This window comes from Schistocerca nitens, chromosome 3 (assembly GCF_023898315.1).
Source record: "Schistocerca nitens isolate TAMUIC-IGC-003100 chromosome 3, iqSchNite1.1, whole genome shotgun sequence".
Classification (NCBI taxonomy): Eukaryota; Metazoa; Arthropoda; class Insecta; order Orthoptera; family Acrididae; genus Schistocerca; species Schistocerca nitens.
This window is the reverse complement of record NC_064616.1, coordinates 889,483,918-889,497,065: the sequence shown is the minus strand read 5'-3', so window position 1 is coordinate 889,497,065 and position 13,148 is coordinate 889,483,918. Positions and strand designations below refer to the sequence as shown.

Here is a 13,148-nt window from a genome sequence, read left to right as displayed (position 1 = left end):
TTAAATTTGAAGTGGTTTACTTCCATTGAGGTTTATATGTAGTTCACACAGATGGCGCCATGTAACCAACCGAGGTGTTCTCCACACAGCCCACCTTCCACAAACATTAGTATTCAATTAACTGCGGATGAAGCCTGATGAACAGGCATTACATGCATTGATCAAAAATGATAGTGGTATGTATGTAATATACAAACCATATGAGTTAAGCCATTAATTACAACTTTTTTATGACATCATCTAACTACGTACCTGTTGTATTCTTAGCATTGAGAATGGCTAGTTTCTAACTGAAATCTAGATCTGTCAATAAAATTTCAAAAGGACAACTGGTAGCTGAAATCTATTATTTACATGTAAAACTTCTGTCAAATGCGATTGGCAACCTAAGCCCATGAAAGTTTTTGTTGTTCAAAGACTAAAACTAAGTCAGATTCACCTTTCTGAGCTAAGGTAGAAGAACTTTGTGCAGTTAATGATCTTGGCATTTTACTTTATGGTGGCACTTCTCAGAAATTTGGTTTCTTCATTCCACCATATGAAAATTTTTCTTCTACATGCCACATAAAAAATATTAGCAACAAACCTGTACAGTGAAGTATTTCAGCAAGACATTCTAAACATATACCTTTCAGCCATTATCTAGCAAACATAATGAGCAGCCTCAAATTTCTCTTCATAACGACAATGGTACACTGCCAAAGTATCAGTTGAAGAAATTCAAAATATGTAACTACTATGCAGCAACTTCTTCAAATTTCACATTTGCTATGAGAAGTTTATGTTTCTCATAACCTTGCTGATTAAAGTTTGGCACCCATGCTGCTGCAGCATTATAAACTGTTAGAACATAAATATTGCAGTTCTTACTTAGCAATAAAAGTAATTTCAAACATTGATACAAGAGACTGGTAGAGCATGTTTACATCATCATATAATATGGCAGGAGTGCACAGAAAAATGCAGGGCAGTGCGTTTTGTGCTAATGGACGCCTGTACATTCAACAAAAAGTTGATGTTCCTAAGTTGAAAACCACGATAAACTGTTACACCGATGGCTCCAGAGATGTGACGACATATGTAGCAGGCATGGACATGTAATACGGACCATTTTGAGCACAGCTGGGATGCTGTGCTAAGCAACATACGCACTTTGAACCTTACTCATATTAGTATTCAGGTGATTACTGAAAGCCCGTAGATGACCATTGCTACCTGGCACTGTACAGACTTGAGATAATGAATTGCCAATGTGACCTGATGAAGAAGGTGCTAAAGATAATTATGGAAGTGCATCTAAATCATATTTCTGATCAATATAAACCATACTGATAAAAGTTGAACAGAACATAATGAAGTTACAAGGCACCAGTGATCAGCAGGGTGAGTTAATTGAGCAATACAATAAACAGGGTAATAGATCTTCTGTTAACAAGCTCAAGTCAATCTTTGTTAGTTGGCTGTCTGCATTTGTTATCAGAGATAACCATTTTAACACTCATCAACCTGTCCTGTGTGCCAGTTCTGCTGCAGACAAAAACAAATATGGATTTGATAACAATCCTAGTCATAATATGGTAAAATATAGCATGTCTTGTTGAAGAATATTTTAAAATTCAAGCAGTTAATTAACAATTGCAAGTATAAAAGCAATACATCTAAAAGCAAGTTACACATGCTTATATCTGAAGTGTGAACCTAGAGCTAAATGAAGTTACAGAATCTTAGTATCTTGAACAAAGCAAATATGAGAGTTAAATACTGAATATCAATTGCATCCAGGGGAAAAATTCAGCTGCAGAAACCATGAAATTACAATACAGAAGGCACGTCAAGTTGCCAACTCCAGCATGTCAGGCCAGAATGCCGGCCAAACATGCTGGAGTTGGAATGCATAGTGTGTGTGTGTGTGTGTGTGTGTGTGTGTGTGTGTGTGTGTGTGTGTGTGTGTGTGTGTTGGCTGCAGTTGAAAGCTTTACGTGTGTATCTTTTAATTGTGTGCCTGTAACTTAATGTTTCTTCTTTATGGTAAGTAGCAATCAGTCTTTTCCTACATTATTTATATTCCTACCTGGAGTTTCCACTGCTGATTAAAATTACAGTACAACAGAAACTCTGGCTAGTACTTACCTTAAGGAAGCAAAATGCTGAGTACTTGCTGAATTAAATACTTTAAAGTAGAGACATACTGTACCTAGATTTCAGAACTTTTATCTTCCTTCTTCAGGAATACAAGAGGGTTTTAAGTTGGAAAAGATTTGAAAGAAGACAAAACAGATCATTAAAGACACTGATCACTTTTACTATTAAATATAGTTCACTACTCACTCTCTGTACATGTTCATCATCACTATCGGACTGAGGTGGCGGCGGGGGTGGTGGCTTTTCCTTTGGTGGTTCTGCTGCTGTTACAGGGCCAAGTGGAAATGTGAGACCAGCCACAATTTCAATATCACTTGAAAGATTTAGTGGTGGAATCTGGTAGGAAAAAAAACTGATATTTAACTCTTCAGACATTAAGTTCTTGAGAGAGAAGAAACAAAGCAGCAAGCACATGCAGGCATCCCCCAACAACAACAACAACAACAACAACAAACACACACACACACACACACACACACACACACACACACACACACACACAGACACAGATATAGACAGAACTTTTTGTTCATTTACAGTATCAAAACCCTTTCAATACTCCTTTTTATTTGAAGATATTTCTGTCTTTGAAGAAGCCTGTATTTGTTTAATAGTGATATGTGGATACAAAAGATGATTCTGAAGTTTTCAAATCTTCATGATCTTTCTCCCTGAATTACACACAAAAGGAAACAGAAGAATGAAGAAAATTAGGCAGACACTGTAAGTGTGGAAATGCTGGGTTAGAGAATGGGACAAGGTGCCACCCAAAAAGGGTAAGAGGGTTGAGTATGGGATAGTCTTCTGTCCCACACCACTGCTACTGCCAGATAGCCCACCCTTTCATCTCTTATGGCATGTCAATGTAGCCTACATCCACATGAGGCCAGGCAAGATAATGACATTACGCCACTTGGACAGCCAATGAGTGGGTCCTGTGTTATTGCAAGCTGCAACAGTCAATTGCATGGATTCAGGGCATTAACATGTGTCACTTTACAGTTTACAGCCCATTGAGTCAGCGGCAGTTCGTCACTGGGAGGCAGGAACCAAGAGCCAGAGTTTGTCGAGAGAGATTCTAGAATTCGAGCTTAGCAATAGTCTGAAGACAGCAGCTGCCAGTCTGGATTAAGCCACATACAGTGAACAGTCCACAAGGATAGGAACTGCCACACTTCTTGGAGTAGTGTTGTTGATAACAGACTTTGTCTCTGGAGAGGTGTACCTCTGGAAGTGACTTATGTTATGGAACTTAGTTATTAGCCCGGGCAGATTCACGTATGTGAATAACCTGAACTGGATGGTATGGTTTACATGTATGCTGCAATAAATAAGTGTTCTATTTCATTGTACTAATTAAACTCTGTAGTGGTGTTCCAGTACATTATCATGACTCAGGTGACTGACACAGTCAGTTTGATATCAAACTGCTATACATTAGATAGAATGAATGCCAGAACAGGTCAGGTCAGGGGTGTGTGTGTGTGTGTGGGGGGGGGGGGGCGGGGGGGGGGGGAGCAGTGGAAGGAGGGGGGCTGTTTGTGTAACGAAGAGGAAAGGAATCATTATGCTAGTTTATTATTTTGGATAATTACCATGTTTTAAAGTTGCATTATCTGATTTATACAACCAACAGAACCACATCATATTTTAGTACTGTACACAAATTTGTGGAAGGTAACACATTTGTGGAAGGTAACACATTTGTGGAAGGTAACACATTTGTGGAAGGTAACACATTTGTGGAAGGTAACACATTTGTGGAAGGTAACACATTTGTGGAAGGTAACACATTTGTGGAAGGTAACACATTTGTGGAAGGTAACACATTTGTGGAAGGTAACACATTTGTGGAAGGTAACACATTTGTGGAAGGTAACACATTTGTGGAAGGTAACACATTTGTGGAAGGTAACACATTTGTGGAAGGTAACACATTTGTGGAAGGTAACACATTTAAGCTGTTTTTCAAATTTTATACGAATATTCAATATTCCTGCCACATCAAATTTGAATAAAAACTCAAGCTCTTGATGGCAACAGTTTTCATCTTCATAAAGAACAACCAATCTTAGCATCCCAGACAGAGAAGGCAAATGATACGATTTTTCAGCTGCCCAAGAAGATAAGAGTGTAGCTGAACTTCATTAAGGACAGTCTTACATCAAGATCCCTGGAATTTACAACACCTCTCCTCAGCATCAGAACAACTATACTGATCAATCCAGTTTCCATCCATTGCAGAATGTCAAATACATTAAAATCACTAATTTACAAAAATTAGTGATATCTGACCACATTCTTAGTCACATAAATGACCATAAAATTATGTTTAATTAAACAAAATGTATTTCCGAACACCATAGTACTGGGACACTGTCCACAAAAGAAGTCTTAACCAGGACAGCAGCCAAAAAATTAGTGGTGCATGGAAACAGGTTCTCAATACTGAGAGGCCACAGAGGAATTCTGTGAGTTGCTTAAATTCCAGTAGGTGCCACTAGCATCATGGACACTGACATGATCTCTGGCAGCATAACAACAGTTGTTCTTGACGAAGATGGAGGTTAGCATACAAAGCTAAGTCTTTATTCTAATATTGTAGGTCACAAACTCAGAATATTTTACAGAAGGAGGTCAATGCAAAAAACACTGGTCCCAATTATTTTGATTTACTGGCTGTTTGTATCTGGACAGGATCCTCCTCTTTACCAGCAACTAAACCATGTGTCTTTCGTAGTAAAATAACTAGAATCAAATGAACTGTAATAAAATAAACAGGGAGTCTCAACATGGCAATATGTTGCATATTCAGAAGGAAAGGGGAGCTACAATCAAATTTTTCTTGGGTACAGTAATTTTTGATTCTGTGGTTCAATAATAATCAGAGTGATTCAGGTGTTCTATGAACATGTTGAGAAACAGTACAATTTCATTAAAATATACAAATATATTTACTGTACCTGCTCAAATGGCAAAAGAAGTTAACAACAGGCTATACACAACATTTGCTACAAATATTTTATTTCCATTTCCATTAACACACTGAAGGTCATTCATATTACTCTGCAAGCCATCCACTTTTTTGAGTGGTTATTTATGCCAAATAACAATCTGACAAGCATAAAGTGTTCACTCACCTGATGTATTATTTGAGATTTATCATTAATAGGAGATTCTATAATTTCTTCTGTGGAACTGGCAAAAGACTCAGACTTTTTTTCAGGAGATTCTGACAGCCTTAAATTTTTTAAGTCTTTGGTAACTATTTCTGTTGTAAGAAAACTTTTGACAGGTTCTTCTTGCAAATCTGGTTGCTTCTGAGTTGGATGATCTTCATACACAACATTACTCAGTTCATTAAAAGATGCTACACATACTCTATCATTGAGCATAGTTTCAGCTACTTTATCATTTCTTTGCAAGCCAGAAGTGAGGAATTTCTGGTTTTCATGACTGGCATCATCTTTCTGTCCTTCAGCATAATCACAAGCAGGATCCCTCATTTCCTCCTGTGGAAGATTACATGAAAAATAACGAGTAATGTTGATTGTTCCATCACTATAAACATCACATTCTACAACAGAAGAGTACATGTTGCTGGAGCAACTGAGATACTGACAGCAGGCAAGGTAGATCCTTATCATGTTATCACATATTTAAACACAAGAATTTTATCTAATCTCTGAGAGGGTAGCTATCTCTGCACAGTAACCAAATAAGCTGCAGTTTTTGCACAGGCAAACATATGTATTTGGTTAATCAGTACAAAAAATTAGTATACAATCTGAGGTTCAAATGCTACAAATTTGTGAAAAATTTGTTTCATTAATCATTTATTTGTTGCTGGATGCTAGTCACTTGTAGTGATATCACAGACTTACATTGAGAGAAGATAAGAATATCCTCACCAGCTTAGAAATCAGTCTCAACTGAATTAGAAACACTTCTTCTCTTACATTGTGGTTAATTTTTATTTCCAACAGTTTTTCCATTTATACGTACACACACACATTTAAGCAAGGTATTACAATTTGCAGTAATAGCTAGCACAAAAACATCATGCAAAGGCATAGGCACCATTAAGCTTATGAAAAGTTGCATTCCCCCAATGATCCAGTCATGCTATTAGAGAGAGAGAGAGAGAGAGAGAGAGAGAGAGAGAGAGAGAGAGAGAGAGAGAGAGAGAGAGAGAGACAGACAGAGAGAGAGAGAGAGAGAGAGAGAGAGAGAGATATGGGGGGGGGGGGGGGGGGGAGATGATTATGATGATGGGGAAATGAACAAGATGTTACATGTATTCAATAGATAAAAATTCAGATAAAATTAACTGTTAGATAGAAAATAATCAGTCCCCCCCCGATGTCCACCTTTTATAGTATATCAGGTCTGTTCTTCATTAACTTAAGATTTTTTTGTAGAGACTTTCTGCCAATGACAACTAAAGAGAAAATTATCTTTTAGGGTTAAAAGTCTGCATGGCAAAGTCTCCACAGCAGGAATATACAGTGGAGCGTCGATTATCTGAACGTCGGTCAACCGAACGACCGCTTAACCGAACTGTGTACTCGCTCTCACCTGTTACTCTCCCACCCTGCTGTCAATCATCCCCCTCACTCCCAAACGAAGTTTCCCACAGTAGTCGCCGCACTGGGCCACCGCCGGCAGAACATTGCTCCTAATGGGACCTTCACAGGGCGCTGCTGACCGGCTAAGCCGCCAGTCGCTGTGTTTCAACAATCAGCACACTTCTGTCGGCTTGGCACTGGCAGTAGAAGTAGCGGCAGTATCAGAGCTGTTCACAGCAACAGCTGCGCCAGCTTAGAGTTGAGGCGTGCCGCTCCGCGCAGTTTGAAGGATTGCGCGCCTCCAAGAAGAGCTTCTCACGGTGCAAACAGTCACCTTCTGTTCTCTGTTACGACCACTTGTGTGCTGCTGCGTGAAGAAGTGAACTTGACGATACAAAATGCTTAAAACGTAAACGTGTTGTCCTTTCTATGAGGGACAAGTACGAGATTATTACTATATATTCCTACTGAAGTTGCCTTTGTAGGTTACTTTGTAATACTAAGAGAGATGCCTGTTTTTATGAATAAATTTACTGTACAGTACTTCTTTTTGGCAAATAAAGATGTGCAGTTCGATTATCCGAACAAACCAGTTTTCCAAACACCCATTTCCCCCAATTACTTCAGATAATCGATGCTCTACTGTACTTTTATTCTCCAACCATGTTTGATTTTTATTCCAGTGGTAGTTTCTCTCATATTTACTATACATCAGTTGCGTCTGAAGTTGGAAAGTCATTTTTTAACACTAAATGGGTTTTACCAACCAGACAAGCATTCAATTTAACCTCACCAGCACCTACCATAGCGTATTAGTTTAGCATTATTTTACCATACTTGCTCTATCCAACTCATTCCCCATGTCACATTTATTTGTACCTTTGTTACTCTGTTACATCTGATTAAATAAGTGGGCAAAGATGACTGTTGCTTTGTCTCCCTGATTAAATCAAATCAAGATTAGAATGAAAAAGCAGTGGTACATTTAGACGGACGGATGGATGGATGGATGGACAAGGATGGGGAAGGAAATTGACCATGTCCTTAGCAAAAATTTGTTAGAAGGGATTTTGGGAAAACGTGAAACCCTAAATTAGAACTATAAGACATGGATTTGAACCACTATTCTCCCAAAAGTGATTCCAGTGTTTCAACCACTGTGCCATCTCACTAAGTCATTCTAACCCAGACAGAACTCTGTCTTTTAAGCCCAAACACAACTATTGTATATTTTCTATATGTTTTATCAACCTGTCATGTTACAATAATTTTATTAAGAAATTATTTTCCGTTTCAAGCACCTCCTGCTCATAATCATTTGGTTTATGGAGTTTATACAATGTTTTGTGCTACTGGTGCACTTTGTGGTAAACAGCAGGATAGCCCATTAATGTGGAGACTGTGGAGCAAATGTAATGTAACTTTGGATCACCTGAACTATTAAAACTGGCCAAAACTTGCATTAAAACTATTCTCGAGTGGTGTTCATAGTTAAATTGACCACAGGTACATAACATTTCACATATTACATTTAAACATTATCAAAAAGTGACCATATATATGGGAAGTAATTTAAACACCATAAAACCATATGAAAAGGAGAAATTTTCCATAAAAATGTGACCACTATTTCAGTATAGTCAAAGTTCCACCAGCCCAGTTACTGATTTATTTTTATCTCATCTATTCTCCCTTTGGCTTGTCTGTTTTGTTTTGTTTTGCAAAAACAACTAGAGTCATACACGCCCATGTCAAAACTATAGAACACGAAGACAGAGAGGAGTTAAAAAACAACTATATGTCAATTCCAACTGATGTAAGAAAAGACAGCTAATAACAGGGACATGGACTAATGACTGCAAAAGACACCATACAAAAATGGAGGTCCAAAGCTAAAAATTAAATAGCCTTCACCATATTGCTTTGACGGATAAAAGTAAAATACAGTCGACACCCCGCAAGTCATTTGCTAAAACGGCTGATAACTCCGACGCCACACCCAAGCAACAGTTAAAAAATGAGCATTCCATCAGGAAGTGGCAGACAGTTAAAACTTGGGCACAATGGCTACAAAGTGGTGGGGGAGTGCCACTTATAAAGTGACGATGGCTAAGAAGACTGTGCCCAGTATGCAACCTAGTTAAAATGACCTCCTCCTGGTGGGAGGGCCAAGAAGAGGTCGTCCAAGCTGCTGGGAGAAGCTTAATACTCCAGAGCTTATTCCCGTGACAGGAGGACCAATGGCGATGCCGAAGGGACACCATCTCTTGACAGACTGCAAAATAGATATCATTGGAGGGAATATGGGAATTAGTGGGCAGAGGGACAAGGACTGCAGCCTTGGCAAAAGTGTCCACAGCCTCATTTCCTGGCAGACCGACACGACTACGAACCCACATTAACATCACAGTGGCTCGACCAAGAGTGTGCCAGTGACAGTTTTCCTGGATCCATTGCACTAAGGGATGGGTGATGTACAGTGCACATAGACTTTGAAAGCCACTGAGAGAGTGAGCAGAGGACAAAATTGAAAAGTCTACATCACCAGATCTACTCCGTGGCCTGATGCACGGAGAAGAGCTCCACTGTAAATACTGAGCAGTGTGCTGGAAGCCGATATCTAAGCCAATGATGAAGGCACACCCAACACCACGATCAGTCAGAGCCATCAGTGTACACAAAGGTACTATCATGAAGTTCCACGTGAAGGTTGTGAAACTGAAGGCGATAGACTGAGGCTGGAGTAGTGTCCTTAGGAAGCCAATGAAGGCCAAGGTTAACATGGGGCCCTTCACGAAGCCAAACTGGTGAAGGTTTCACACCCACCAGAAAAGTTGCAGGTAGTGTGAAGTTAAAGCTGCTCGAGTAAGTGCCGAAAGTGGACCCCAGGAGAGATGTGCCCCATACTGCCAATCAAACGAATCATCAAAGAAGGAGGCATACAATGGGTGGCCACACATGGCAGACAAACAGCATGAATACCTGCTGAGGAGGAAGTCATAACAATATGACAGTGGTAGTTCAGCAGCATCAGCAAACAGACGCTAAACCGGGCTAGTGTAAGAGGCACCAGTGGCCAAATGGATGCCGTGATGGTGGATAGAGTTGAGATGGAGTAAGAGGGACGGATGTGCAGATGCATAAACATAGCACCCATAGTCTAGATGGAACAGACAAGGGACTAGTACAAACAGAGGAGGGTGGTTCGATCTGCACCCCAGGAAGTACCACTGAGGACACACAGGACACAGAGGGTCCACGTACAGCGGGCTGCCAGTAAGACACATGGGAGGACTAAGAGTTTCCTATTGAGCATGAGCCCCAAAAATTTCATAGTTTCAATGAATGGAACAGGCCCAAGGTGTAAAGATGGTGGGAGAAACCAACTGCAGTGCCAGAAATTCATTCAGATGGTTTTGTCTGTGGAAAGACGAAATCCACTGTCAATGCTCCAGGAGTAAAAACAATCAAGACATCACTGAAGACAACACTCAGTGAGACAGGTTCATGGAGAATTGCAATAGATAGCAAAATCGTCAATAAAAAGGGAGCCGGAGATGCCCGGCGGGAGAGACGCCATTATAGGGTTAATGGCGATAGCAAAGGAGACGATGTTCAGGACAGAACCCTGAGGCACACCACTTCGCTGGATAAAGGTGTCCAACAAGGCAGAACCCACACACATCTTGAAAACTCAGCCTTTTAAGAATTCCTGAAACAAATAGGGCAGGCAGCTAGAGAAGCCCCACATGTAAAAAGAGGATACCAGTTCTCCAGCAAGTGTTGTAGGCCTTCTCCAAATTGAATAACAGGACTGAAGTCTGGGATTTCTGAAGAAAGCGATTCATAACATGGGTGGATGAAGTACCAAGATGATCATGTGCAGAACGCTGCGCTCAAAATCCACACTGAGCAGCCGTTAGTAAATTGCGAGACTTGATCCACCATACCAGGTAGGAGTGAATAATACTTTCCATCACCTTGCAAACACAGCTGGTGAGAGAGAGAGATGGGGTGGTAGCTAGAAGGAAGGTTTTTGTCCTTACTGGGCTCAAGTATGGGCATGACAGTCACTTCATGCCAACATCCAGAAATGTGCCCTCTGCCCAGATGCAGTTGTACGTATTAAGCAGAAAGTGCTTGCCCATAAAAGAAGAGTGCTGCAACATCTGCATGTGGACAGCATCTGGCCCTGGGATGGAGGATTTGGATGAACAGAGCATGACCTAGCTCCCTCATACTAAGGCAGCATTGTAGCACTCACAATTTTGAGAAGAGAAAGATATCACCTGAGCTGCCTATGCTCATTTCCGGTGGAGGAAGGCAGGGTGATAGTGGGAACAGCTCAAAATTTCCTCAAAATGGTGGCCCAAGGTGTTTGAGATAGCAATAGGATCCACACTGTAAGGCCGGAAATTGGCAAATGGATCTTGGTTCCAGGGAGCCGCCAGAGGATGGCCCACATGACAGAGGAAGGGGTGGAATTGTTAGAAGAATAGTGAATGAAATCTAGCTAGGTTTTTTGCTATACCAGAGAACATGAAGACACTTTGCATGCATCTGTCCATAATGAATGCAGTTAGCCATCATATGGGGATGGTTAAAAACCTCTCCGCGCACGAACTGCGTCATGGCATGCCTCAGTCCACCAAGGGACTGGGACACGGTATGGTAAAGAGGAAGTGCGAGGAATGGAATGTTCTGCAGTAGTAAGGGTAATGCTTGTGGTATTTTCCACCTGGTCATCACAACCAGGGAAATCTTGTTCTTCGAAGGTCACCAGGGAGGAGTAAAGCTGCCAGTCAGCCTTAGTAAGCTGCCATTTGTGTGTCCACACATGTGGGGTAGGAGTCAGCAAATGGATAGCAAATGGGAAATGGTCACTCATGTAGGTGTCAGAAATAATGGACCTCTCAAGACGATGGGAAAGCTGGGCAGTGCAGAAGGATAGGTCCAAGTGGGAATACGTGTGTGAGGAGTCAGAAAGGAATGTGAGTGCTCCAGTGTTAAGGCAGAATAGGTTAAGTTGGTTAAGGTCAGCCAGGAGAGCACCTGTCTAACAGGTTCTAGGAGAACTCCAAAGGGGATGATGTGCATTAAAGCCACTGAGTAGCAGAAATTTGGGAGATAACTGCGCAATAAGCTAAAGGAAGTCTCCCCTGGTGACATCGAATGACGGAGGGATATAAATGATAGAGAGGGAAAAAGTCAGGTGAGGAAGGAAAAGGTGAACTGCAACAGCTTGAAGATGGGTAGTCAGAAGATGGGTTGACTATGAACATCATCCTGTATTAACAGCATGATATCCCCATGAGATGGAATGCTGACCTCAGGGGGAAGGTCAAAACAAACCAGGAAGAAATGTGAAAGCAGTTTTGAGGACACAATTTTGTTTCCTGAAGGCAGAGTAAAATGGGATGCTGTGGTGCTAAAAGCAGCCGTAAATCCTCTTTGTGGGACCGAAGGCCATGAATGTTTCATTGGAGGAGAGTCATGATGAGGAAGAAAATGAAGGGGTGTCAGCTCGGCAGCTACAAAGTTACAGCCTGCGGAGATTCACTGGTACAGGGCACAGAAGCAGGAGGATCCTGCTCCATTGGGTCCACAGATACACTGACTTGCTTCTGCTGTCGGTCTGGGGAGTTCAACACAGAAAAACAGTTTGTGGTGCGCACCGGCGACATGGAGGCCGGCCAGGCTAAGGTATCACATGGCAATACTGTCGAAGAGGATCTTAGAGCCGCTGAAGGAGAAGATCGTCTATCTTTGCTGGACTTCTTCAAGCCTTTCCTGTTAACAGAGGAAGGCTCAGGTGGTGTTTGGCTGGAGGGAAGTAGGAAGTCTTCACGGGGGTACTACTCCTGTCCTTTCTGGCCTACCGGTTGTGTAGCTGGTGGCTTCGCCCCTTGAGGCGAGAGTTTGATGGCTCGATGCACAGCTGGACGGGGGTGGTGGTGGTGGTGGTGGTGGTGGTGGTGGTGGTGGTGGTGGTGATACCTTGACACTAGGTAATTTCACAACCCACAACCTCAGAGCTGAATTTGAGATCACATGTCTGCGTGACGACATCCTTCATGGAGCGAGAGGTAACAAGAACAGAACTATAAACGCCAGACAGGAGAACGCAGGGTTTGCAACTAGCCAATAACCTTCGAGCGACTGGGTAAGGCACTTTTTCCTTCACCCTGATCTCCTGGGCAGCCTGTTCATCGAGATACATGGGACAATCCCGAGAGGATATGGCATGGCTGCCATTGCAGTTGATATAGTGGGGAGAAGGAAGAGGACAATCATCCCCATGCGCATCCCTACTGCACGTTACACATTTCGCTGGGTGTTGACAAGACATTCTAGTGTGGTTGAAACGATGACACTGGTAGCAACGCATCAGGTTCGGAATGTACGGTCAGACTGATAATCTCATAGCCTGCTTTGATC

The 13,148-nt window shown here is 41.6% G+C and overlaps 1 protein-coding gene across 4 annotated transcripts in view; it reads right to left on the bottom strand.

Moving 5' to 3' along the window:
• The window catches only part of LOC126248940 (uncharacterized), a 529,465-nt gene that overhangs the window by 55,554 nt on the left and 460,763 nt on the right, over positions 1 to 13,148 (bottom strand). For 3 of the 4 annotated variants that reach the window (XM_049950454.1, XM_049950456.1, XM_049950455.1), the window contains 2 exons: positions 5,283 to 5,654; positions 2,329 to 2,478 (listed from right to left, as the gene is read on the bottom strand). In XM_049950454.1, the coding sequence (XP_049806411.1) occupies positions 2,329 to 2,478; positions 5,283 to 5,654 (522 nt within the window). The remainder of the gene's footprint in view (positions 1 to 2,328; positions 2,479 to 5,282; positions 5,655 to 13,148) is intronic. The other variant, XM_049950457.1, reaches the window with a different exon arrangement.